Source organism: Lontra canadensis, unplaced genomic scaffold, assembly GCF_010015895.1.
Source record: "Lontra canadensis isolate GAN:19392208 unplaced genomic scaffold, GSC_riverotter_1.0 scaffold13, whole genome shotgun sequence".
Lineage (NCBI taxonomy): Eukaryota > Metazoa > Chordata > Mammalia > Carnivora > Mustelidae > Lontra > Lontra canadensis.
Window position 1 is genome coordinate 16,184,173 of NW_022631007.1, and position 24,610 is coordinate 16,208,782.

Consider the following 24,610-nt stretch of genomic DNA (forward strand, 5'->3'; position numbering starts at 1 on the left):
CAGGGCGGTGCGCGTGCGCGCAGGGTGTCTTCGCCTGGGTAGGCGGGGGCGATGCAGCGGCCGCCACGTTCCCTGCAGGCGGATGGGCCGACCCTTATTGCTTTCGCTTGGCCGCGCGTCCTGTCTCGGGAAGGCGGGTGGGAAAGAACTGTCGGAGCTCAGTGGCAGCGTAGCGGGCCCTGATGTCCCGGAAGGCTTTCGGTCCCTTCGTCCTCACACCGGCTCGGCAGGCCCGCGTCTTGGCCCGCTGTGGACGCAGAGAAGCCGAGGTGGCCCCGGGAAACACAGGGTGCAGAGTGCTTCCCTCGACCCGTACACGCCCGTGCGGGCTGGTGCGGGCGGGAAAGAGGGCGCTTCCCCGAGATGCCCCAAGGAAGCAGCGGTTGACCCTGCCGGCTGGGCACACAGCGAAGCCTTGGGGTCCTCCTGCTGAATGGACGCAGTTCGAGGTAACGTGGACATCAGCCTTCGACAGATGAAGAAAAGGAGGCCGTGCTCATCGTGTCTGAGCACACACAAAATGTTGGAGCGCAGTCCAAGCCACAAGTGACCGGACCTCCCTCAGTCCTGCCCAGTACGAGTGAGCTTTGTCCGGGTCTCCCGCCTTTTAGATAAGTTTGACGAAGTCATCCCCACCGGGAATTGCTGACACCCAATCCACAGCAAAGCTCTGCATCCTTAGTGTTCCGCAAAACTGCCGACCACAAACCCGGTCTCCTGAGGACTTTCCGGAATCCCCCTAGCTAGGTGCCCCAGGGCAGTGGTCTCCCTCAGTGCTGCCCTGAGTAAGAAACCCAGCTTGTTTCCCCTGCAGATGTGTTTCTGGTTAGGTCTGGTCTGGGGACTCTGCAGGGCCCAGCAAGCCTCCATGCCTCTCTTGGGTGCCACAGGTCACTCACCAGTGTGTGAAACCTCACTGCTCTCTTCTTACCCTTCAGAGAGGACCTGCCTCCTCCTCCCTCACAGCAGAAATACTCTGACAATACTCACAGTCAGTCTCCTGTTCCCTTGCCACCCCTGCACAGAGCAGCTGACCCCAACCCAGCTTGACCTCACCACATCTCCAGAACATCTCCCACTAAGACCTCCCTTGACTTCCTACTCTGTTGCTAAATGGAACTGACCTTTGCAGTCATCTTCCATGACTCCCAGCGGTACTGACACTGGTGGCCTCTTTTCCTTTGGCTTGTGAGACACCTCACTCTCCTGGTTTTATTCCTGTTCTCTGGTTGCTCTGTCTCTGCTTCCTTCACAGGCCCAACACCTTCTGCCTGGCTACGGGGGATGGAATTCTTTAAGACTAGATCCTGGGTCCTCTTCATTCTGTACTTCCTCCCTGGACAATTTCATCCACACTTGGCCTTGAATTACTGTTCATCTGAACATGGGTTATTAATTTATATTTCCTACCAGCTCCAGATCGTGAGTTCAAATGAGTACCAGAGAATGGTTCAGTAAGTAGCAGAGAATGGTTCCAGCTGGGACATGTTGAATTTGAGGCACTTTTGCCTTTTGGTTCAAGTAAGTACGAGAGAATGATTCCAGCTGGGACATGTTGAATTTGAGGCACTTTTGCCTTTTGGTTCAAATAAGTACGAGGGAATGATACCTCTTGGATGTCTCAAAAATGCCTCAAATTCAGCGTGTCCCAGCTAGAACCATTCTCTCCCTGCTCCCACCCCCTTCAATCTGTTCTCCTTCCTGGGTTGACACAGACCTGTGCTCTTATCCCAGAACCCCTCTATGGAAGATAGCCTCTGAGTGGCCCCCATGATCTCCCATCTCCTAGGATTCAACACTTGTGTGGTCCCCTTCCCTTGAGTGTGACCCAACACCATGACTTGCTCTGGCCAACAGAGTCTAGCACAAGTGTCAAGACGCATGTGATTATGTGGATGTGATTCTTTGACACAGGTCTGTGACACCCAATCTGCTTGGGGATCCTCCCTCCCTTGCTGGCTCTGAAGAAGCAAGCTATCATGTCGTGGAGAGAACCACAGTGAGGAACTGAGGATGACTTCCAGGTGATAGTCAGCAAGAAGCTGAGGCCTTCATCCCAAGACCCCACAAGGAGACTCATGCCACCAACAGCCATCTGAGCTTAGAAGCCAACTTAGAAGCCTTCCTAGTTGAGCCTCAGATGAAGTCCAGACCTAGCCAACACCTGACTGCAGCCTTGCAGAGGACCCAGACTCCCAACCCGTGGAAATGGGGGACAAGCTGGGTGTGGCTTTAAGCTGCTTAGTTTGCAGTAATTTGTTAGGCAGCACTAGCTACCTGATACAATCTCCATCCCCAAGCCCCTTCATTCCTCAGATTTCAGCTGAGTCCTCCATTCCTCAGGAAAACCTTTCCAGAGTGCCCTAAGCATGATCCCGCTTTGCACCTCTCCGTCAGAGGATTTGTCCACGTCACAGTCTTACAGGTATTTATGTAAGTGTTTCATTCATGAGCTGTATCTCCCATCAGATTGTAAGCCATTGGAGGTCAGGAACCACGTCTTGGTTTTACACATAACTGTACTCCCAGCACCTGGCGCTTAATATGTGCTCACATATATTGGTTGGATGAATAAATGAAGGAATATGTCCATTTTTGAAGCTCAGAGTGGGTGACACAAGCCTTCCTACTTCAGGATTGTCAAGAAGGTTGGAACCGAGAGTGGTGCCTCCTGCAAGCTTGCTCAGGACTGCCCAAACTAAATCATTTTGCTCTTAAAAAAAAAATCCCAATTTCTGATTTTAAGAATGTAAACTGTCTAGAGTCAAGGGAAATATCTGTTGTCCCAGGACATTATCAGCAGCCTGCATGGCAGACGGTATTTTCCAAAGTTTGCTGCGACAGTATCCCCCATCCCTTGTGCTCTTCTAAAACGTATCCTGCCCCCTTCCATCCAGGGGTAGGCTCTGAGTCTTCTCCCCTTGAAGCTGCACGAACTGTAACTGCTTGGCTGTCAGAGAAGGAAAGAGTGTCATTATCTGATCTCCAAGGCTAGGTCATAAAAGGCCATGCAGCTTCTGCCCGCTTCTCTGGAGACACTTGCTGGGGAGCTGGTCACAGCTAAGGGGTCCAGCTGCTCTGAGGCTGCCGTGCTGGAGAAGCCCTGTGTAGGCACAGCCCTCCGCAATGCGGGCCGAGCTCCCAGCCCACAGCCAGAGCTGGCTGCCAGCCTTGTTGGGTGAGTCACCAAGGATATCCATCCCAGTGGAACCCTCAGATGACTCCTGCCCCAGCCGACATCTGACCGCCCAGCTGAGCCCTTCAAGAATTCCTGACCCCCAGAATGACAAGCAAAAAATGATTCTTAAGCTGCTAAGTTTGGGGGTAGTTTGTTACAGAACAATAATAACTGGAAGAGCTTGTGGTCCAGAGTGGAATACTGACACCTCAAACACCCAGCCCATAAGATCCTGTCCATGGGCCAAGGCAGCAGGCAGTTGGAGTGCAGGAGGAGAATGAAGAAAATGACAACTGTACTGTTTTCCAGGCAGCGGGAAGGATTTTATTACAACTCTGGTGTGGGGAAGTGTGCATAAATGTCGAAAAGGCTTCATCCTGTGCAAAAGTAATTCCCTTTGCTATATTTATTATGAAGAAGGAGCAGAAAACTGAGAACACTGGGGGCCTGTTTGGGGCCAGGTGCTAGTTAGGCACTTGGCATGTGTTAATTAGATATAATCTCTTAATAGCCTCTGGAGGAAAGTGCTATAGCCTGTTGGATAGGTCTGCGGGGGTGGAGGGGTGGTCTCCTTATGTCTTCAGGTGAGAAAGATGAGCACTTGATACAATAACCACCTAAGGCTGGGGGAAGAAGAGTCAGGAGGGAACAGGACTGGTAATTCTCAAACTTCATACAGGACCAGGAATGTTCTGGCATCCACTGACCAGACTGGACAATCCTCAAAATACAAGAGACGTGTGTTACATGTGCCCAAGTGCATGTGTGGAGTGCACAGCAATGGTGAAAGGGCTGTGAGGGGGGCTGGACTGGAGAGCTTCTCTCTGGGGCTTTTAAAGTCAGGTGTGAATGTTAGGTTCATCTCGGGTAGAGGGCAGCGCACAATGGCATGCATGTGGGGCTGCCACATCTCTATAATGGATGGAGAGGGGTCGGGTAGGTGGGTAGGACTTAAGGTCCCAACCTAACTTAGGGTCATTTCACAAGGGTTCCTAAATGCTAAACCGGTGAGTTTAACTCAGTGGGAGAGCCGTAGACCCTTTCATGGTTAGAAAAATTTCAGTGTCCTGAAAAGGCAATGTATGGATTCATGCTCTACTTGACCCTCTGATCGCAATCTGTAGCCGTTTCCTGGAATGATAGAGCCAGCTACTGTCATGGCGGAAAGAAACCCTCTGGGGGTTGTAATCCCTAGATCCTGGAGTCCCACCCACCTCACATTAGAAGGGAAATGTGGCCCACTCTGAGCCCCCTTTTCATTGGATCGGCTTCCCTTTATCTAAACACTGACACGACACCCCCAGGGTGTGGTCCTAGACCCTCTTTTGTCTTTATTTGCTTCCAAAATCATTTTTAGTTCTCTGGCTTTAAATACACCTGCATTCTGATGACACATCTGTACATAACTCTGGTCTTGACCTCCTCTCAGAACTGTACCTACATATATCCCCACCTACCTTCTTGGCATCCCCACTTGGATATCCAGTAAGCATCTCAAATTATGCCATTTATAATATATGCCAAATACAACTCTTGTCCTCTCCCCAAAACCTGTTCACCCTCATCTTTGTCAGATCATCATTTACCCAATGGCTCCTGCCAAAACTTGGGCATCAGCCTTGATTCCTACCTTCCCTCATCCCATACATACAATTCAGGAATAGATCTTGCCTGTTCCACTTCCAAAACTCTTCCACATCCCAGTTCTGTCACTGTGATCCCAGAGCAAGCCCCATTACAGGCAGACCTCATTTTACTGTACTTGGCTCTACAGACACTGGGCTTCACAGACACTGCAGTTGTTACAAATGGAAGGTTTGTGGCAATCCAGTGTCGAACAAGTCTATTGGCACCATTTTCCCAATAGCATTTGCTCACTTTGGGTCTCTGTGTCGCATTTTGGCAATTCTCGTAATATTTCAAACTTGTTCATTATATTCGTTATGGTGATCTGTGATCAGTGATCTTTGATGTTATTACTGTAATTGTTTTGGGACCCCACAAACGGTCCCATATAGGACAACAGACAACCAATCAATGTCATGTGTGTCCTGACTGTCCCACCGTTCCGGCTCTCTCCCTGTCCTGGGGCCTCCGTGTTCCGTGAGACACAACAATATGGAAATTAGGTCAGTTAATAACCCTACAATGGCCTCTAAGTGCGCAAGTGAAAGGAAGAGTTACGTGTCTGTCACTTTCGATCAATAGCTAGAAATGATGACAATGAGGAAGGCACTTCGAAACTGAGACAGGTCAAAGGCTAGGCCTTTTGTACCAAATGGTTGTGAATGCAAAAGATGAGTTCTTGGGGAAATTAAAAGGGCCACTCCAGTGAACACACGATAAGAAGAAAGCAAAACAGCCTTATTACTGATGTGGAGACAGTTTTCCTGGTCCGGATAGAGGATCCACACTTCCTCAAGCCGAAGCCGCACCCAGATCAAGGCCCCGACTCTCTTCCATTCTGTGAAGGCTGAGAGAGGAGGCGGAGCTGCAGGAGAGAAGCCGGAAGCTGGCAGAGGCTGGTGCAGGAGGTTTAAGGAAAGAAGTCAGTCGTCTCCATAACATACCAGTGCAAGGTGAAGCAGCAGGTTGTCCAGATCTAGTAAGATAAGGAGTGAACGTAGCTACACTAAACGACAGATTTTCCCTGTAGTCGGAGCAGCCTTATGGTGGAAGAAGAAGTTATCTAGGACTTTGACAGCTAGAGAGAGGTCAGTGCTTGGGTTCAAAGCTTCAAGGGACAGGCTGCCTCTCTCATGAGGGGCTCACGCAGCTGCTGACTTTAAGTTCAAGCCGGTGCTCTTCGAACATTCTGAAAATCCTGGGGCCCTTCACAGTTGAGGGAAATCTAGTCTGCTTGTGCTCTATAAATATGAAAGCACATCTGTGTACAACACGGTTTGCTGAGTATTTTAAGCCACTGTTGAGACCTACCACTCATAAAAAAAAGACTCCTTTCAAAATGCGACTGCTCACTGACCCCGTCCTGGGTCACGGAAGAGCTCTGATGGAGATGGATGAGATGAGTGTCGTTTTCACGCCTGCCGACACAACATCCCTCCTGCAGCCCGTGGATTCAAGGAGTCATTTTGACTTTCAAGTCTTGTTATTTAAGAAGTACATTTCATGAGGCTCAGCTGTCAAAGTGATTCTTCCAGTGGATCTGGGTAAAGTAAACTGAAAACCATCTGGAAAGGATCCACCATCCTAGAAACCATTAAGAACAGCTGTGACTCATGAGAAGAGGTCAAAATAGCAACATTAATAAGAGTCTGGACGATTCCAGCCCTGGTGGATGACGTGGAGGGTTCAAGCCTTCTGTGGAGGATGTCACTGCAGAGGGGCTGCAAACAGCAGGAGAACTGGAATTCCAAGTGGATCCTGCAGATGGGACCGAATTGCGGCAATCTTGTGATTGAACCTGAGGGAGGAGGTGTCGCTTCCTGGGGCCGAGCAAAGAAAGTGGTTTCCCGAGTCAGAATCTAGTCCTGGTGACGATGCTGTGAAGACCGTTGAAGAGACACAGAGGGTTTAGGATATGATGTTCGTTTAGGCACTAAAGCAGCGGCAGGAAGTTCTCCTGGGGGTGAAATGCCATCAAACAGCATCACGCTCAACAGAGAAATTGAGAAAGGAAGTCAATCGATGGGCAGATCATTGTCTTACTTTAGCAACCTGCCACAGACACCCCAGCCATCAGCAGCCACCCACCCTGATCCATCAGCAGCCACGGACATCATGGTGAGCCCCTCCTCCAGCAAAAGGACTACAACTCACTGAGAACTCAGATGATGGGTAGCGTTTTTTAGCAGGAAAACACATTTTAAGTATGTATATTTTTTAGACATAATACTATTGCTCATCTGACAGACTACAGTGCCATGGAAACATAACTTTTAAATGCACTGTAAACCAGTAAGTTCACTTGATTCACTTTACCACAATATTGGATTTATTGTAGTGTTCTGGAACTGAACCCCCATATTTCTGAGGCATGTTGACATTTCTTTCTAGACAAATGAGACTGCCTCCTCCCTGTTAGACTCTTGCCCTCCTACAGCTGATTTTTCCACAAAGGGAAAGAGATCATTTTAAACATAACTTGGCCTATTGCCTCCCCTGCTTTAAGTCTCTCAATTGTTTCCCATTTGCTTGAATCCAGAATCCCTGCTATGCTTATGGGGCCCTCCATCAACTCCCCACCTCTCTCCTCCACCCTTATGAGTCCCATCCCTTGACTGTGGCACTGCCTCTGGGCTCCTTTCTTTCTCCAGGACACAGCAGGCTTGTTGGACCTCAAGCCTGGGTCCTTGCCATTCCGTTTGATTAGAACAACTTCCTCCCACTCTGGAAGTGGCTGCTCAGCCCCCAAAGTCAGCTCAAAGGTCACTTCCTCAAAAGGCTTTTCTGGGCCCCATCTCAGATGCTGAGGTAAGCAATCCATATCTTATTTATGAATATATTTGTCTTTTCACTAATGAGATTTGCCCTAACATTTTCTGAGAACTTTTAACCAGGGAAGTAAATTTACTAGGAAGCTTTTATACTTTATTCACGTAAGACAGTGATAAATATTATTCACTTTTTATATAAAAAATATTTTTACTACTTTATTTCCATGGGGTATAAAATTTTCTGCAGCTTGTAATGATTGATTTCTTTGTTTTTTTAAGTAAACTTTTTTTTATTGAAATAAAACCATATTTACAAGCAAGTACACAAATCCTAAGTGTATAGCTTGAAGAATTTTCACAAAAGACATACTTCCACTAACTAGGGCCCAGATCACAAAGCAGCATATTTCATGCATCCCAGAAGCCACTTCCTGTCACCAGCCCCCAGGGTCAACACTGTGCTCCAGATTCATGTTTCCTGAGTTTGAACGTCACTTAAATGGAATCATACAGTATGTGCTCTTCCAATGCTGCCTCTTTCGGTCAGCACCATGTTGGTGAGACTCCTCTGAACTGTTAGCGGTCACACCTGACCTCGTCCCTGCAGAGTGAGTCCCGTTTGGTACAGCGCTGCTCACAAAAGCGGTTTCGCCTTTAGGAACGGCTGAGCCATGTCCATGAAAACGATGTACCGTGATCCCCTGGTCTGTGTTTTCTAGGGCAGGTTCATAGCGCCGAGGGTGATCCTCTCCATTCTGGAAGTGACCTTGAGAAGGCTTGTAACACTGCCTGACACAGTGGCATCCTGTGAGACGATGTCTCGGAGGCTGCAGTTCATGACAGCGAAACATTGAAGATCATCACGTGGGCAAAAGAAATCAACCTGGCCATTCTCTCCACTGAAAACAAGTAATACACTACCGAAATATGATTGTGTTTCCATTAAAACTGGTTAAGTAAAATCATCAATTGGTGTTGTATAAATATTTAAACTTAAGAAATATTTTGAATTTTAGTATACCTACTTTTTAAATTTTCAATGGGTTTTCAGTGGCTCTAGTGCTCTAGAAATTCCTTTTGCTTTGTGCTCTAGGATTGCCAGGCAGGGTACTGGGCGGTTGCCTCCGAGAGGGAGTGGGGACCAAGTGAGGAGCATGAAGGAAATTTCTGGGGTGACGGGGATGCTCAGGATCTTGGTAAGGGTCTGAGTTACAAAGCTGTAGGGATTTGTCCCCACTCAGCAAGTGTTCACTTACGAGGAGGGCGTTTCACTGTAACTTTTGGACCAAAAGGAAAAGACTGTGGACAATGAATTCTTGTTAATGTGTGCATGCTGAGACACGTGGGGCAAAGCGTCCTGAAGTCTCTAATTCGCCCTGAATGCATCAAGAATAAAATGGACTCATGAATGGTTGCCCAGACACGAGAAAGTCTAGGAAAATGTGAGCGGTACAGCTGCAGATTTCCATAATTCAGTGATGGGGAAGAGAGAAGGCATCTCTAGTCCTTTATACTTCGCTCGTCCACCCGAGCAGCCCCTCCAGCCTGCATGTCTCCAGATGGAACCACTGGGGAGGGCCTGGGTCTGATATCCTGAGGGAGAAGTGGGCAAATCTCCAGGGGGCTCCATCAAGCCTCAGAGGAAATGGGGAAAAAGAATTTGCACAGGCAAGAGAAGGTTGGGGAAGGGGCCGGGGATCCATCTCCTCCCTTCATTTTCCTTGCATTTCATCAAGGCTGAAACCTTGAACCCTTTCTAGACTCAGTTTATTACTTACACAGACAATGAAAGGAAGAGTAGCCAAAGTGCTAACTCTCCAGGGGCCTCATGCAGGGTGAAGGAAAAGTGTCCAGATGACCATGACGTGGACGACGAGGCCCCTCCTGCTGAGGGCCACTGCCCTCCCTGGCTAAGCTCCTGTACGGCATCAGGCCTCATCAGAGCCCGTATCAGGACAGCCCAGAGGACAGGGAGCCAGCTCCTCCTACACTGTCCTGTTCTGGGGACATCACAACCATTCTGTCAAGACTTGGATCCATCTGTGGTTCAGGCCAGGGGTGCCAGTGTCCCTACACTTCCTTCCCAGATCCTCCTTCCTGTTCCTCCACTCCCAAGACCAGACCATCAGGGCCTCTGGAAGTGCAAAGAGATTGGGGGCCCACTATGGCTCTGAGGAAAACACAAATAACTCGTAAGGTTTTTCTTTTTCTTTTTTTTTTTTTAAGATTTTATTTATTTGAGAGAGAGAGAGAGAGAGAGCATGAGCAGATGGAGAAGCAGAGGGAGAGGGAGAAGCAGACCCCCCCCCCACCACCGAGTAGGGAGCCCGACGATGCAGGACTCGATCCCAGGACCCTGGGATCACAACCCGAGCTGAAGGCAGACACTTCACTCACTGAGCCACCCAGGTGCCCCTAAATAACTCATAAGCTTAAGAAAAGATGCCCCAGGTCCCTCAGGAAATGGGAACAAACAGTAATCAGATGCCTTGGAAAGGCTTACGCAGCAAATGATGTAGACAGAATGCTTTTTAAAGGAGGCCACCTCTTGCCACCGCACTGGCTACAACTCTCTCATAATGGAACAATTCAGGCTACAGTTTGAAAACTGAATATACCAGAATAACAATATACGGGACGTAGTATTGCGATGTCTGGAGGCCCGGGGGCCGCTGGAGGAGCAGAGACAGAGCGGCAGGTGGTAGGTTGTGGCCCTCGATGACCCCACTCTCCGGATCCCCATGTCCTGTGTGATCCCCTCCCCCAGGGCGCAAGCTGCTCCTGACAGACAGATGCCACTCCTGAAATGAGGCTACAGAAAATGTCGCCTTCTCCTCATCTACCCTCTCTGGCTGCCCCAGAGGGAAGTGGCCTGCGGCCTGCCACCTGCCAGGCATGGAGAGCTGAGGGAGGCCTCCAGCCAGAAAGCAGGACAGGATGAGGCCCTCAGTCGGACAGCCCAGGAGGAGCTGAACCCTGCCACCCACCATGAAGGAAGCCTGTGTGTGGATCTGGTCTGTGTGGAGCCTCTGACAAGGCCACGGTCCCGGATGACACCCTGACAGTGGCCTCGGACATACCCCAAGATGGAAACCCCAGATGAATCCGCACCTAGTTCCTGACACCTGGACGCCAGGTCGTAGCATGTGCTGGTTTTAGGCTGCTGACCTGTGGGGTGACTTGTTACATGGCAACAGGTAACTCTCTGCTTGTCCACTTCTGTGGTTTTCCTTCTACGGGGTACAGAGTCCCTGTCCGGTTCCCACTACCCCTGGCTCGGCCTACCCTCCCTGCTTGGGCTCTGGCCCCTAGAGCTCAGGGTGGGTGAGCAGCATGGCTGGACTGCAGGGCTGCCGACCATCCCAGTCCCCACTGACCGCCAGGAAGTTTCTCCCTGGGAAGCTGCTGGAGAGGGAGCTCAGGTGGGCATGAAGGCAGTATAGAGAAGAGGGGAGAAGCAGAATGAAGCCCCAGCGGGAGCACTCCCTCTCCAGGATACCCTCCCAGGGGAGGCCCGTGTGCTTCAACTTCCTGGTTCCTGCCCTCCTCCCCCTTCTCCCTTCTCAACCCTCCGGTGTCATTTCAGGGACCAGAGATGGCCACAGGAAATTCTCAAATCAAATTCAGGACCATGGTGACCTCTGGGGTCTAAAGGTAATTTGTCCTCCTCTGCTTAACCTCCCACCTCCCCCTGTCAAGAACTTGCCTGTCCTACAGGGCTTACATGCCACCTCCTCCAGGAAGCCTTCCTTCAGGATCCTGCCGATGGAAGGTCATGTCACATTTTCCTCCACACTCCAACCCTATTTATTGTTCTTCTCTCATGGCCTTTGTTTCTTATACATTAATGATCAGGAAAATCTTGTCTCCCCTGAAATTACATTGTCCTTATCACAGAGGCCCTGCTGCTCTGGGCAGTGGGACTTCCTGCTGGAACTCTTCCTGGTTACAAGGGCACAGGCTGTCCCCCGGGATGTGTTCTCAGCTTCTCTAGAGTTGTGCATGCTCCCTGCCCGCCCCCATCCAGCCCATGCCAGGGAGGTCAGTTCAGGGCCCAGCAGAGGACAGGTGCAATGGGGGAGGGCAGAGACGAGGGTAGCAAAGCAAGAAGAAGAAAACAAAGTAGAGACAAAGAGGGAATTCTAACCAAGACCCGTGCATGTTTTGCACCCACAAAATTCAATATCCCTCCCTTAAAAAAACTTTTCTTCACAGTTGTAAACTGGTGAAATAGGGATGTCTACTATTAATGAGAGTGCAGGAAACGGCCCCTTCCTCCACGGAAGGTGGGAGTGTAAGGCGAAACAGGTTTTCAGGGCAGTGATCTGACACGTACACGTTTTCAATGACATGCCATCTTAATTCTAGAAATGTATGGCACATGCTGCAAACTACACAGGCTGTTCACTGAGTATCGGTCTTGGAAAAGCGTGGAAACCCTCTCTACACCCTGGGTGAGGCCATCATGCATGGGAGCCTCTGTGGGCAGCAACGTGATAGGTCAGGTGGGCCCCACGAGGGAGGGGCTTGTCCTCCTCACCACGGTGTCCCTGGTGCTGAGGACAGAGCATGGCACATCGCAGGTGCATGGGCCACACTGCTGAATCGATGGTCCCATTGGGTTCAAAAAGTTGCAGAATAGTACGTATAGAATGGTCCCATTTGCAGAAAAATAAATTTATCCTAGATATCTATGCTTTAGATGCATGGAAAGCATCAAAAAGGCCACCCAGGAAGTGGTTAACTGTGGAGACTCTTGGAGAGGGGGACGAAGGGATGGGGTGAGAAGACAGAACAAAACCCAGGTTTTCCATGGCCAGCCTTCCATAATGCTTGACTTTTCCTGGGAGTGTGTCTGGTTTTTTAAATTAAAATCTAGTTTAAGAGGGGAGCCTCGGTGGCTCAGTGAGTTAAAGCCTCTGCCTCCGACTCAGGTCATGATCCCAGGGTCCCGGGATCAAGCCCCACATCGAGCTCTCTGCTCAGCAGGGAGCCTGCTTCCTCCTCTCTCTCTGCCTGCCTCTCGACTGCTTGTGATCTCTATCTGTCAAATAAATACATAAAATCTTTAAAAAAAACATCTAGTTTAAGAAAAGTTACTGAACCTATCTGAGTTTCAGGTCCTCCCTCAGGGGTCACTGTGACATCTGAGGAATGGCTAAGACCACGTACCCTGAGGGCCCTGGCACCTGATGTCAATGAATGGATGACACTGCTGTCCTCACGGAAAGAGATGCAGACACACAACAGTTGTGAGGAGACTATGTGGACCCAGCTGCCCAGGCCCCAGAACCCGCCCCATTTGCTATTTATTCCCTGGGGTACATCCCTTCCCGGGTGAGCTGCTTGCTTCTTCCTCCACATCATCACTTCTCTGCTCAAATAAAGCCTACCAGACACGTTGTCTCTAACCAAACTACCACACCTGCACCCTGCTTCCACACCATCCCCCCCTGTCCTCTTGACCTACTCTATTTTCTTCTTGGCACAGAAATGCTGCCGGCCACATCATCTGTGTTTTGTCTGGTTCCCTGCTAACAGTGTGACCTTGAGAAGACACTTTATCTCCAGCAACTGGAATCATGCCTGACAAAGAGTAGGCATCCAGGAAATACCATGAGAGAATAAATAAACATTGTCTGAACTATGCCATCAGGAAAACGAGAGAGAAACTAGAAAACTGCCTAAAACTGGGTGACCAGGAAATCCTTCCCAACCCTGAAGCCTTGAAGACAACTACAGAGAAGGGCAGCAGGGGTGGTGTGTGTGTGTGTGTGTGTGTGTGTACGTGCTTGCAGTAGCCACACATCTGGCAAGCAGATGGAGACATGGACGGTAACAGGGGAGAGGTGCTCAGAGGTGGAGCTCTGAAGGTCTGAGTGGACCCAGGGCCATCGTGGGACTCCTGAGCTCTGCTCATCTGTACAGTGTTGGGCTTCTGAAGGACTGCAGTTCAGGAGGTAATAGTAGGTGTAGTTTTCCTAGGGATCTCTGCCATCTTCCAGCTGGGGGTTGAGAACCTGACCTTAAGAACGTGGCAGCAGGGACCAAGGGAGAGGGACAAGAAAGGAGATGCCAACTCATTCATTCGTTACAGTGACTAAAGATGCAGCACTGACGGTTACTGGACGTTGCTCACAAGGTCGGCTGAAGGACAAGGAGGTGTCTCCTTGACTGTCAGGCATCTGTCCTGGGTGGCTGAGGATGGCCATGTTGCTCTCAGGGATCCAGAACACAACAGGAGGTGTGGGTCCTGCAGAAGAGCTGGGTTCACATGGAATTTGCTCAGTTTGAAGAACCTGGGGGAGACGTACAAGCCAATAACCCGGGGCAGCTGGATAAATGCCTCAAGAGGTCCAGAGAGCCTGGCTGAGCTGGAAGTCATTTTGGAGTCAGTGACACAGGAGGGAAAGCCATGGATATCATACAGACTGTTGTCTAGAGGCAAGAGGACTAAGGAAGGAAACACGGGACAGCAATAAAGCAAGGGCTGAGAAGAGCCCTGTCGAGGTTCTGAGAAGGAACGGTTGAGAGGAAGCAGGATGACTAGACCGAGAACAGGCTGTTAAGAAGCATGAGGTTACCAATGGTGCCAAATACTGCAACATTTATGTAAGAAGAAATCTGGAGAGTCTGCTTGGCAATAAGGACTCCGTTGGAGACTTCCAGAAGTTTTCAGTAGAGTGAACAAAAATGTGAGCCAGAACGAAATTTTATGATGAGTGAACAGGTGAACAAATGCAGAAAATGAGAACAGAAGTAATTTTCAAGAAGCATGACTGTGAAGGAAATACGGGGAGAAGACTAAGATCTCCGTGAGATCTGATTTGTCAGATCTCAGTCTAACAAATTTCTCAGGAGAGAGTGATTAAGACAGAAGGCAAGCACAGGCTGGGAGCTAGCCTAACTGTGAGGAGTGACAAGGTCCACAGTATGGTTGTTGACTGAGATGTCGAAGGGCACAGACTAGATTTTTCGAGCTTAAGGGAGGGCAGGATCTGGAGGGGTAAGAGGAGAGGACCCCAAATGTCATCCTCTGATGGTCGAGGTAACCACAAAGCAGAACAGTTCTAGCCAGAGTAAGATGCCTGGGCGCTTCCACGAGAAGCTGGTAGGCCCCTGGATCCCCAGTTAAAAACCTTATCCCTTCTCCTTCTAGATCCACCTAAACCCAAGGATCGACAAGAATAATCTGATAAACTAGGGGCTTCCCTGGCTGCTATCAAAGCGATGCCTCTGTCGACCTCTGGGCGGTTTGCGATGGCTTGTGGCTCTCTGCGGGCTCTGGGCCATCTTCAGGGAATGAAAATTCCACGACAGCAGGGGTCTGTACGGTCAGTCTGTCTCGGCCGCAGCCCGCAGAAGGTGCTCGGCGCAGGTGGAGAGTGAACACCGCGCAGAGCTTGGGGCTTGGTCTCGGGTTCCGTCCGCAAGGCTCGTGCTCCACCTCAACAAGCCTGCCTCGGTTCCGCAGCCTAAGACCACCCCCGCCATCCTCGGCACCTGCCGCTGGTGGCTTTGGCTGCGCGGTCAATACTCCTGCCCTCCCGAGACCCCGGGAGGCTGTCTGCGCGGAGACCGGCCGGGGCGCCCTTGCCTGCGCGCCCTCTCGCGGATGCGCGGCTCGAGCCACGAGGCACCTTCCTCTCTTCCTCTCCCGGTGGCAGGGCTGCTGGGGAGACCGCAGCCCAGCCTCGGCCGGCCGCAAAGTCCCTCACCTACAACAGGAGCCTCCCCGCAGCAGCTGGACGCCGCCCGGCTGAGGATCCGGCTCTGGGTTCTCGCGGCAGGGGGCGTGGCCTCCGGACCGGGAGGCCTCTGGGAGTCGCGGTCCCGGCTCCCCCTGAAGCGGCCTCGCGGAAGTGAAGTGGAAGGAGAAGAACTACATCTCCCAGGAGGCTCCGCGGTTCACCTCGGATGGGGTGAGGCGAGGGTGTGGCTAGTGCCTGGGGGGCACACCCCTGCCCCTCCACCCCCATCCCCCGAAACACAGAAAGCCTTCGGACTGTTACCAGCTTGCCCCCAAGCAGCCTTCTAGCAGCTCCGCGAGCTGGAAGCCACGGGAGTCCAGCCAAGAACCCCTGAAGCTCCGCTCCCTTGTTCCCAAAGCCCTCCGGCTTCCCCAGCGCCGGTTCCGGGCCGACCAGGAATGGCACTGAGTGAGACCGGCCGGATCTCCAATCCAGGTCACGCGCCCATTACAGAGCTATCGGAGGGAGGGACCAAGGCCCGCGCCCACTACAGAGCTATCGGAGGGAGGGACCCCGGAGGCGGCCGGGCTGGCTCTGGTAGAGCCTTGAAGGCCGCTGCCAGGAGCCCCACGAGGAAGTGGGGAAGCGACTTAGCCCTGCTGCCCAAGTCCAGGTCCAAGATGAGATGAGGATCCCAGCACTCTGTCAGTGCAAACGTGACAACTGGAGACTGGATTTAGAAGTAGAGCTCATGGGGTGCCTGGGAGGCGCTGTCTGTTGAGTGCCAGACTCTTGGTTTAGGCTCAGGTCGTGATCTCATGTTGTGACCTCAGATGGTCGGATCAATCCCTTTGTGGAACTCTCAGTGGAGAGTCAGCTTGGGACTTTCCCTCTTCCTCTGCCCCTCCCACTTGTGCTCTCTCAAATAAATACACAAATCATTTTTAAAAAAGAAAAGTATAGCTCATGCACTGCATTGACTGGAGGTGAGATGACAGACAGAGTGTGGCTTCTATAGATTTTTGTGTCTAATCAGTGGGGAGCCATGAATGGGCAGCAAGTGGGCAGTGACAGTGCATGGGAAGGGTGAGTCTGTGGCGCTTGGGCTGTGGTTTGTGATGCCCAGCAGATGTCTGAGTAGAGATTCTAAGCAGACAGGACTCCACTAAGACAGAGAGGGGCTTTGGACCAAGGGCACATGATGGGACAAACCAAATGGACCAGGTGGAGTCTGGACAGGGGTGATGGGGAAGGACATAGAGTCTCAAGTGTGCATCTAGGAGAGGAGCATCTAGCAAAGGAGATTGGGGATGGCCTGTGACAACCCAGGATACTGGGAATTTTTGACGTCAAGAGAAGAGAGAGTTTCAGGAAGGAGGGAGTGATAACCTATGAGGAGTGCTTTACTGGAAGAAGGGTAAGCCAGAAACTTAAGACAGGCCGGCTGGACTTCGAAACATGGCAGCCCCTGGAGATCTTTACCAGGGTGGGGTCAGTGGAGGGGAGGGAACAATGGCTTGACTGGAGAGGTGTGAAGAGGGGCGAGAGGTGTGCAAATGGAGACAGCTAGTGTAAACTGTGCTCATGAGGAATGTTGCTTTGGAACAGAGCAATGAAGCAGAGGCTAACTGGGTATGGCAAGTCTAGGGAGGTTTTATGTCCTCTTTCTCTAGATGGAGATGTTTCAGCTTCTTTGTAGAATGATGCAGAGGGGGACGCCTGGGGGGCTCAGTGGGTTAAGCCTCTGCCTTTGGCTCAGGTCACGATCTCGGGGTCCTGGGATTGAGCCCCACATTGGATTCTCTGCTCAGCGGGGAGCCTGCTTCGCCCCCCCGACTTGTGATCTCTTTTATGATCTGTCAAATAAATAAATAAAATCTTAAAAATAAAAAAAAGAATGATGCAGAGGGAGGGGAGATTAGTGATGCAGCAAAGTCACAGAGAGGTCAGAGGGGACTGAGTCCAATGCCTGCGTGGAAAGCCCACACCATACTGCACCATGATGGGAGGCAGGATGCCCGGGCAGAGGCCCACATGGGTATGCTTGGCAGAATAATGGTCCCCCAAAGGTGTCCACATCGTCATTCCCAGAACCTGTGAGTGTTATATGGGCAAGAGAGGTTTTGCAAATCTGATTGAGGATTAAGAACCTGGAAATAAGGAGATTATCCTGGGTTATCCCAGTGGGCCCAGTATCATTATGAGGGTCCTTAAAAGTAGAAGGAAGAGGGAGGCACAGGGGTCAGCAGGAGATGTGACTATGGGAGGAGGGTGCAACAGATGCATTGTTGCTGGCTTTAAAGGTGGAGGAAGGGGGCCACCTGCCAAAGGATATGGGTGGCCTCGGAAACAGGGAAAGGAAAGGAAACAGATTCACTCTCAAGCCTCCAGGAGGGAGTGTAGCTGTTCTGAAAGCACTAGGCTCTCCTTTAGCCTTGTGAATCCTGTGTCAGACTTCTAACCTATGGAAATGCAAGATGATCGGTTAGTGTTATTTCCAGCCACCAAGTTTGCAGCGATGTATGGTAACCACAGAAGACTAATACAGTGGACCAGGGGCCTGAAGTGGGAAGGAGGCATATCTCAGGGAAGGACGAAGCAAGGCTACCAAAGTCAAGAGCAAGGCCTGTGAGGGAGAGTTGTGGGTTTCAGAGAGAGGAGGTGGTAGGAAATAGTTGTCTGACAGAGTGGGAAATTTGCAAAGAGCTTCAGAAGGAATGGTCTAGGGTGGTCTAGGTTGCAAAGAGGCAAGAGGGGCTGTCAGCCCGTAGAGGCTGATAGTGGTCGCTGCTCTGGGAAGCACTTGCATGTCTGAGAAAAGAGGCTGCTCTTGAGGCTCGCAGTAGGAGCTGACTCAGTCATAGGTGGGGGGAGTGCAGGACCAGAGCTCTGGGTTAGGGGCTTCTGACCTCAGGAGGGTCCTGGTCCCAGCGACATCTTTCCCCCCAGGTCAGCCTCCTGCACCTTGCATCCCAAGTCCTGGGTCCCCTTGGCCCTCTTCCAGGGTCTCTGGGAGAATGTGATAAGTGTGGGCATGAGAGGAAGGCATTGATGCTTCAGAACAGTTCCTGGAGGATGTCCCCTCCCCCAAATGGCATCAGAAGGCATCACAGTTGCCTTTGGGTGCTGCTGGAAGCCACAGGCAACAGAGGTCTTGCATGGGCACCTACGCTCCATCTATGTCCTTGTGGACACACCCGACATCAGTCTGTCTGGGACAGCTAAAAGCACCCCAGGAATAACATTTCCAATCCCTCTTGAACCCCACCTGATGGAGCTACCTCCCCCAGCCCATCCCAACCTCTCCCCAGTTGCTAAAAATAAGTTGCATCTGGTTATAGCCTAGTGGCTGAGGTCTGAGACTGAACCACAGAGAAGCCAAGGTGAAACACCCCTGGTGGCCAGGACTCATGGTAGTGGTCGTAGCGGGGGTATTGTCAAAGGGTTGCTGGGAAAGATGTTCTTGAAGCAAAGGTGCCCAACCAGAGAGGAGACCCAGGTGTCAATCCTGAGTTGTCACATCACAGCCCTGGTCTGGGCATTGGCAACCCAAGCTGCTTTGGGGTCCTGCAGCAGGAGTGACCAGGCTGGGCTCTCTCTGGCAGTGGCTGCTGTCAGCTGACCCATGCTGTCTGTGGTTCCTGGCCCACCCCAGGAGGGAACTTCCCTCCACTCTTGCTGCCCATCCCATCCCCCTCCTCTCAAGGTTCTGAATGACCTCTTGGGCCCACTTTGACCTCTAGTCCAAGCTGAGTAGAACCATGACAATTTCATTTCAAGCCATGAATGGGGCAGGTCTCCATGTCCCCGAACTCACTGGTACTGGGGGAAAATCCCTCTTTTGTCAGGAAGAGTGACCACCTCACATAAGTAGACTGCCATCTGCATCACACTCATGGACCCTAAAACAGGTCTTCGAAGGAAACTTCCAAACCACATGGCTAGGAAGTAGGCATTCATTTTATTCCTAGAAGCTCCTGAATCGGAGAATGGTGGGGGACAGGCTGTTCCCCTGCTACTTCATTGCTCTGGAGACAAACCCCATGACAATGGTGTCCCTGTCCAGGATGCACACAGTTCCCAGGGAGGTGGGAGTGCTGTCCACCGTGAGACATGCCGCAGGTGTCTGCTCTCCACCACCACTGTGCTCATCATGGTGCTGACAAAGGGTAGGAGATTTTAGAAACATTTGCCAGCATCAAGTACAAGAAAAACACCCCTCCCTAGTTTAGTATCTACCCATTAGACCCATCAAGGAGATCACATCATTCAGTCTTACTCCAAAAGGGTAACTAACTCTCCAAAATGCTTTATTTCATAAAACTGGAACATTTGATGGTAACCCAATACACAGACTCAAGTGATCCAGGGAGCTCTGCTTCTCTCTGGCAGGTGGAGGAAATGCCACAGAAAGCCTCTGCCTCCCCTGTGTCCTGACTCAAGTGGCAAGTTCAAGCTTCCACTCAGGCCAGGGCTGTCAGGGTCTGAGGTGTCCCTCTGTCCCGTCACCAGTGCCCAGCACCAAGAAGGGCTTCAGCACCATTCCATTCACCTCTGCCCCCAGATCCACAGTACCTGAGAAGACTGGGACAGTGAAACCCTGGGGAACCCTAGTAGTTCGGTGAGATTCCTCCTCCTGCCTGCAGCTTCCGCCCTCCACCCACTCCTGGGGGGCTGTGGGGTCCATAAGAAATACTTTCTTAAGAAACAGGGCTAGGGCTGGTCACCCGGACTGCCCTGCATCCCAGCCACTGAAGGAAGAGAGCCGGCAGACCTAGGAGCCAGCGGGGGGGCCCAGCCCCACCACCTGTGGACCGCAGGGAGGAGGGAACAGAGCAAGGGAAGGCCACACCCATCCTTGCAAAAGCCGGGGTGGTGTTAGTCACCAAGGCCTCCAGACGCTCTGGGCTATGCAGGCAGCGGTGAGGCTGCCCAGGGTTGCTGGCACCAACTCTGGCCCTTCAGCAGGAGCTCTGGTCAGTTCAGCCTCGGGGGCCTCCTCCAAGTCGGAGCACAGGTCGTCCCCGGGGCCTGGGGAACTAGGCATAGGGGATCCCAGGACCCCTCCTCCCGTGGGCCAGCCACTGCGCCCAGGGGCTCCCGGAGGCCCTGCCAGGGCGTCCCCCAGCAGATCCCGGAAGCTGCTGCCCTCGCGCAGAGGCATGGATTCAAGCAGGTGGTTCAGGAGTTCTGCGGCGACAGTGGCATCGATGGCCTGGCACGTGGACACGAACGTGTGCACCTCGTGCATGCACTGGATGTAGCCAGCCGCGAAGCGCTCGCTTGCTTCCGCCTGCAGCTGCTCGCGCTCTGCGCCCAGGAGTGGGAGGGAGAGAGCGGCGTCCGGTCCAGTGAGCTACCACTGTGGTGGCCGGGCCCGCTCAGCCCGCGGGGACAGGGCTCACCCAGGGGACCCGGAGGTCGCCCTCTCCCCCGACAGTACAAGGGCACCGGGAAGGAGGTCCCCAGTCCGCGACCCGGGCCGGCTGGGCGAACGCGCCCCGCGCCCCGCCCGCGCGCCCCACCGCCACTCACCGCGCGCACGGCCCCGCAGCGTGCCCTGCACACGCCGCACCGTCAGCTCCAGCACCTCGGCGTTCTCCAGCTTGGCCTGCACCTGCGCCCGCGGGAGAGCCGGGGGGCGTGTGGGGGGTCGGTGAGGCCAGGCCGCGCCGCCAACCCCGCTCTCCGGCCCAGCGGCCCCTGGGCGCCCGCCTGCCCGCCTCACCTCGGCGCCCGCCAGCAGCAGTCGCAGCTCCTGGAGGCTCTCGTTGATGCGCGCGCGCCGCTTCTTCTCCACCAGGGGCTTCCGGGCCTGCGGGAAGCGGGCGGCTGAGCCCCGGTCCCGGGTCTCCCGCCCGCTTGCCCCCCTGCTCCTCTGCCCCCCCGAGGCCCCGGCCCGCACCTTGCGGTCCCCCCGGGTCTCCCAGCCGTCCTCATTCTTCCGGCTCGGACGGTCCCGGCCGGGGGCCAGGGCCTGAGCCATGGCCCGCACCGCCCAGAGAGCAGCGAGCGCGGCGAGCGCCCACGCCCCTCGCAGCGCCCGGCTGAGGCCGCCGCAACCCTCGCTCCTCCGCGTCTTCCGCCAGCCGCGGCCCCGCCCCTTTTATAGCATCTCATTTGCATTTCAATGCACGGATTGGCCGCGCGGGCCAGAGCCGCCGGCTTGGAGGCGTACCGCGGCCAATGGGAGCGGCGCGCATTGTCCGGCTCAGCAGCCGAGGTCGGCTGGCAGCTGGTGGGGCGTGGTTGGCGGCCGCGGCCCCCATCCCGGCCTCCCCACAACCCCAGAGGCTTGGGGCACCCGATGGGCGGTGACCCGCAGGGCGGCGGTCAGGGCTGCTTCTGCCGCCCTCCCTACCTGAGCGAGGCCTCCAGGTCTGCTGTGCGTGGGAGCAGCATTCATGCAGTCACACTTGTCTTAGTTCCTGCAAGGTGCATCCCGAGAGGCGCGCTCCTGCGCGAGTGCCGGGGTGCTGGATTCTGTAGGACAGAGCCACAGACAAGGCCGCGGTCTGTGGACCTGGAAAGGTCTATGGGTCCGGCCCGGGATAGCTACGGAGTCCCGGCGAGTTGGGGGCCCATGGGGTAGCGGGGGTGGCAGCGGCCCCATAGCTCCCTTGAGTTTCTTGCGCATTTGTGTGTCCAGACCCCGGACTCGATCCTCGATCCTCCTCCCTCGCGGAGATTCTACCGGGGCGGGGCCCGCCGGCCCGCCGGCGCCGCCCCTCCTCCAGGCGCTCCTTCTCAGGTCACCCCTCCCCCGCCCGCCCCTTCTTCCCTAGTACCACCCCACCCCGCCCCCAGCAGCCGCCCATTCTCTTCTAATCATCATCGCTCTCTACCCAGCTCCCTATGTCCCCCTAATCCCCTTCGCTCCCTTGCCCCCCTTTGACCTCCCTTTCCCTCCCGGCCACAAACACCCCCACCCCCCGGCCGCCGCTGTACATCCCTGAACTCCTCCCCACCCTTCTCTGGTCCTCCTCCCTGCCCACTCTTCCCTGTTCTCCCAGCTCCCTGGCCGACCGTCCTTCCGTGGTCCCCACTCCTATTCATTCACCCAGGCCAGTCTCCTTCGTCCCCCATCCCCCGCCCCGTTCCCCCTCAGCTCCCTTTCCCTCCCAGCCCTCCCCTCAACAGACCGGCGTAGGCCGCCTTCTGGTCCCCGTAACTTGATGCCCATGACAGTTGGCAGCTGCAGCCTCTTCGGTGGAGAAAAGCGGGGCCGCGCCAAGAGCGACAGGTGTTGGCCGCGCCTTTGTCTAGGCCCGCTTTGTCCCGCGGCGGGTGGCGGGTGAGCTTGTGTCCGCCAGACGACCGCCACCCCCACCGAGGGCCGCCCATCTGCCAGACTGGCCTCCCTGCGGGTGGGGTGGGTGGGCCGTGGGGCCGCGCCCTTGGGCAGCACCCTGGGGACCGCCACCTGTTCCCTGCTCCACTGACCTATGTACACTTCCCAGTGCAGCAAAGCTGGAATAGCAAGATGGGTTCTGGCCACCAGCCCTTTGCACAGACTGAGCCTTCCACCTGGAACATTCTTCAACACTCCTCCAAATATCTATTTCCTCACCGTTTAGGCCTCAGCTTCGTTTTCCCTTTTCCGGGGGGGGGGGGGGGAGGGCACCTTCCCCACAGTCACACTGCACCCTTACCCAGTCACGTACTACTTACCAGAGACTGGATTGTCAGGGTCTGGTCTGCAGCCCTTGAGACTGTAAGCATCCCTTGTCAAGGGTACCTGGGGCCTCCTATCTACAACCAGCACAGAGCCTGGCCTCAGCAGAAGCCTGGGTGGGTAGGGAAGGGGAGGGGTTGTCCTGAGCCTGGCTGGAGAGCAGTAGGGCAAGGAAATATCCAGGGACTACAGTGCAGTGAGTAGTAGGTATGGCCACAGATAGGCCCCACCCTAGTCACCTGAAGATGGATCTTACTCCCTGTGACTATTTCACTTTGGGCTCCCCACCAGAAGGACCTTTACAGACAGGGTGGGTTTGGTAAGAGGTTTGACATTTCCCAAAGTCTATCTAAAGATAGATAGACCTCTATCTATAACTAGCTGAGAGTTTCTTCTGCTGATTTTCACCTCCCATCACCTCTTACCACTCAGCCTCTTATTTGCTTCTCTGTGAGCAGGCTTCTAAGACCTCCCCAGCCTAGCACTGCTCATCCAGGTAGAGAAACCTATTCCTTTACTTCAGTCATTCCCTGCTGTTCTCAATCTCCCCTGCATGCCAGAAAGCTCAGGTCTCTTCCTTCCCCCTCACCTGGCTGCTCAGAGACCCACCTGCTCTCCTCCCCTTACTCCTAGTGGTGGGTCTGACAGGGGAGGGAGCTCACTGTGGACCTCACGAGAGCCCGTAACTGGCCTGTGACTTTACTATTCTTTACCACTTCGACATCACTCCAGGGAAGGAGACCCTTAAGTAAGTACAATTAAGTTTCCACTACTTTGAGAATCTGAAATGTGAAAAACAAAACAAAACAAAACAAAACCTCAGTGATACTTCTTGTAGTCTGATGCATATGTCTCCCAATACCCATTATATTATTTGAACAAAGCCAAAGAGGTATTTTAGAATGCTCTCCATGAAAGGCAGTCCCTGTTGGAACAGGATGGTCAACACCCTGGGGGAGGCCTCTGGGAAAAGACCAATAGAGCACTTGATTGGATGGGGCATGGGTATGGGGAGGAAGGCCTGATAAATGTGAATAGTACAAGCAAAAAATGAGAGGCAACTAGGAACTCCAGGAAAAACAAAAAGCTCCCCCAAAGAGAAATGTAATCTCAGCACACTGGCTGACCTAGGAGTTAACAGTTCTTTCACTTTCACAACAATATAACACTGTTCATGAGGTTTCAACATTTATAATCAATCTATAGAGAAGGTAAGGAAGACTTATAATTATGGTTACAGAACATGATATAAAGTTGACTATGTAAAAACAAAAGAATAGACGACAGTTGTCAGGAGAAGGGAGGAGTCTGAAGCGAAAGATAGGGACCTCAAGAGTCTTACGTGGGAAGGTAGGGTTTGAGGAATGCTTTCTATAGAGTTGAAGGAAGGAGAAATTAAGTGCTGGGATATGCCTCATTGTGACCAAGAACCCTGAGGAAAAAAAAAAGCATAAGGATAGAGCAAGGTATTAGGAGTCAATAAGATGTTTGGCTGGACCAGAAGTTCCCCAATGACCCGTCTTTGAAGTTCACCCCAATTTCCCTTAGTGGGTCCATTGGCTGGCTGGCTTGGCCCTCCCAGAAGTCTGGTTGTTCCATCTCAGGGCCACCAAGCCCTCTCTCCCTGCTTTGCATGGCTTCCCCTAGTGGACCCATTTCCTGCCATTTG

General features: G+C 53.1%; 1 protein-coding gene across 2 annotated transcripts; it reads right to left on the minus strand.

The window, feature by feature from the left end:
• Nucleotides 1-19,555: 19,555 nt before the first annotated feature.
• On the minus strand, nucleotides 19,556-23,024 carry HES6 (hes family bHLH transcription factor 6). Of its 2 annotated transcripts, XM_032857649.1 has the most exons (5): nucleotides 22,938-23,024; nucleotides 21,628-21,749; nucleotides 20,995-21,081; nucleotides 20,802-20,883; nucleotides 19,556-20,576 (listed from the first exon to the last, which is right to left on the minus strand). In XM_032857649.1, the coding sequence occupies exons 2-5, from the start codon at nucleotides 21,670-21,672 to the stop codon at nucleotides 20,149-20,151; spliced, it is 642 nt and encodes a 213-aa protein (XP_032713540.1). In that variant the 5' UTR covers nucleotides 21,673-21,749; nucleotides 22,938-23,024; the 3' UTR covers nucleotides 19,556-20,148. The 2 variants fall into 2 exon arrangements, with proteins under 2 accessions (XP_032713540.1, XP_032713539.1); XM_032857648.1 differs by lacking the exons at nucleotides 21,628-21,749; nucleotides 22,938-23,024 and adding an exon at nucleotides 21,172-21,285.
• Between the last annotated feature and the right edge of the window lie 1,586 nt (nucleotides 23,025-24,610).